This window comes from Cynoglossus semilaevis, chromosome 11, assembly GCF_000523025.1.
Source record: "Cynoglossus semilaevis isolate Cse_v1.0 chromosome 11, Cse_v1.0, whole genome shotgun sequence".
NCBI lineage: Eukaryota > Metazoa > Chordata > Actinopteri > Pleuronectiformes > Cynoglossidae > Cynoglossus > Cynoglossus semilaevis.
In genome coordinates, this window is record NC_024317.1 from 3,624,223 (window position 1) to 3,625,359 (window position 1,137).

Here is a 1,137-nt window from a genome sequence, read left to right on the forward strand (position 1 = left end):
GCTCTGGACACCCTCTCTCTCTCTCTCTCTCTCTCTCTCTCCCTCTCTCTCTCTCTCTCTCTGTGTGTGTGTGTGTGTGTGTTCTAAAAGTTCATGTCCTGGTTCTGTGTTTTTTCTCCCTCCTGCTTCTTTTAGATGCACTGACGTCAGGAAGCGGCGTCAAGCAGGCGGCAGTGTGGACCGGCCTGAGCTCCACACACTCCCTGTCCAATTATAGTCTGTCCGTCACAGAGAGAGAGAGGAAGAGAGAGAGAGAGAGAGGGAGAGAGAGAGAGAGGGGGGGAGGGAGGGGGGGGGGGGAGAGAGAGAGAGAGGGGGGGAGGGAGGGGGGGGGGGGAGAGAGAGAGAGAGGGAGGGAGAGAGAGAGAGAGAGAGAGTCTGAACTACATTCATGAAAGATCAACAGTAAAACTCATGGCCTCACTATTATTCAGATATTATTATCATTACAAAGTGTTTTTATACGACAGAACACACATATGGGACAAATTAATAATCAATAAAATGTATGGATCTTCAGATATAGATCGATAGATTCGAGTTATTTTACAATAATAATTCTAGGAGTTTTAAAAAAATTTCTGGCGTCAAAAAAGAAATCAACTAAGAACACAATTCAAATGTCAGCCCACACACAGGTCACAAAAACTAAAAAAAAACTACAGACGGACTAACATCAAATATGTCGTCACTTCCTTTTATGGCCGCGGTAGAATTAACTGTCATTTAACCCAGGGTCTCGAAATGACATTTAAACATTTGAAACAAGCCAAACAAGGTGCGGTCAGAGCCCAGATGGACAGAGGTGTTCGGGAGGAAATTATAGGATGTTTTTATTTGGAAATAATTTATTTGAACATTTGTAGTCGAGTCCAAATACAGTCGTTATATATTGCACGGTGTGTTTGTGTATATTTCTATGTCATTTCAGCTGCAGAGCATTAACCAGCATTAACTAGTGACGGTCCTGACGGGGGGGTGTGTGTGTCTTTCTTTCCTTTTTTTTTTTTTTTTTTATTCTGCATGGCGAGGTTCGGCCCTGCAATTGGTGGAGTCCGTATCTTTATTGGAGACTCCGCCCCCCCCCCCCCCCCCCCCCCGGCCGGCCAACGGTGGCCGCCGGCGGGGGGCGCGCGG

At 46.3% G+C, this 1,137-nt stretch overlaps 1 protein-coding gene across 6 annotated transcripts in view; it reads right to left on the bottom strand.

Annotated features, from left to right (window-relative positions):
• Positions 1-1,137, bottom strand: part of eefsec (eukaryotic elongation factor, selenocysteine-tRNA-specific) — a 100,890-nt gene that overhangs the window by 12,238 nt on the left and 87,515 nt on the right. The window contains exon 7 of one of the 6 annotated variants that reach the window (XM_008319963.3): positions 62-218. The exons of the other annotated variants lie outside the window; for them this stretch is intronic. Within the exon in view, the coding sequence (XP_008318185.1) occupies positions 160-218 (59 nt within the window). The 3' untranslated portion in view covers positions 62-159. Of the gene's footprint in view, positions 1-61; positions 219-1,137 lie in introns of those variants that run through there. 6 annotated transcript variants of the gene reach the window in all.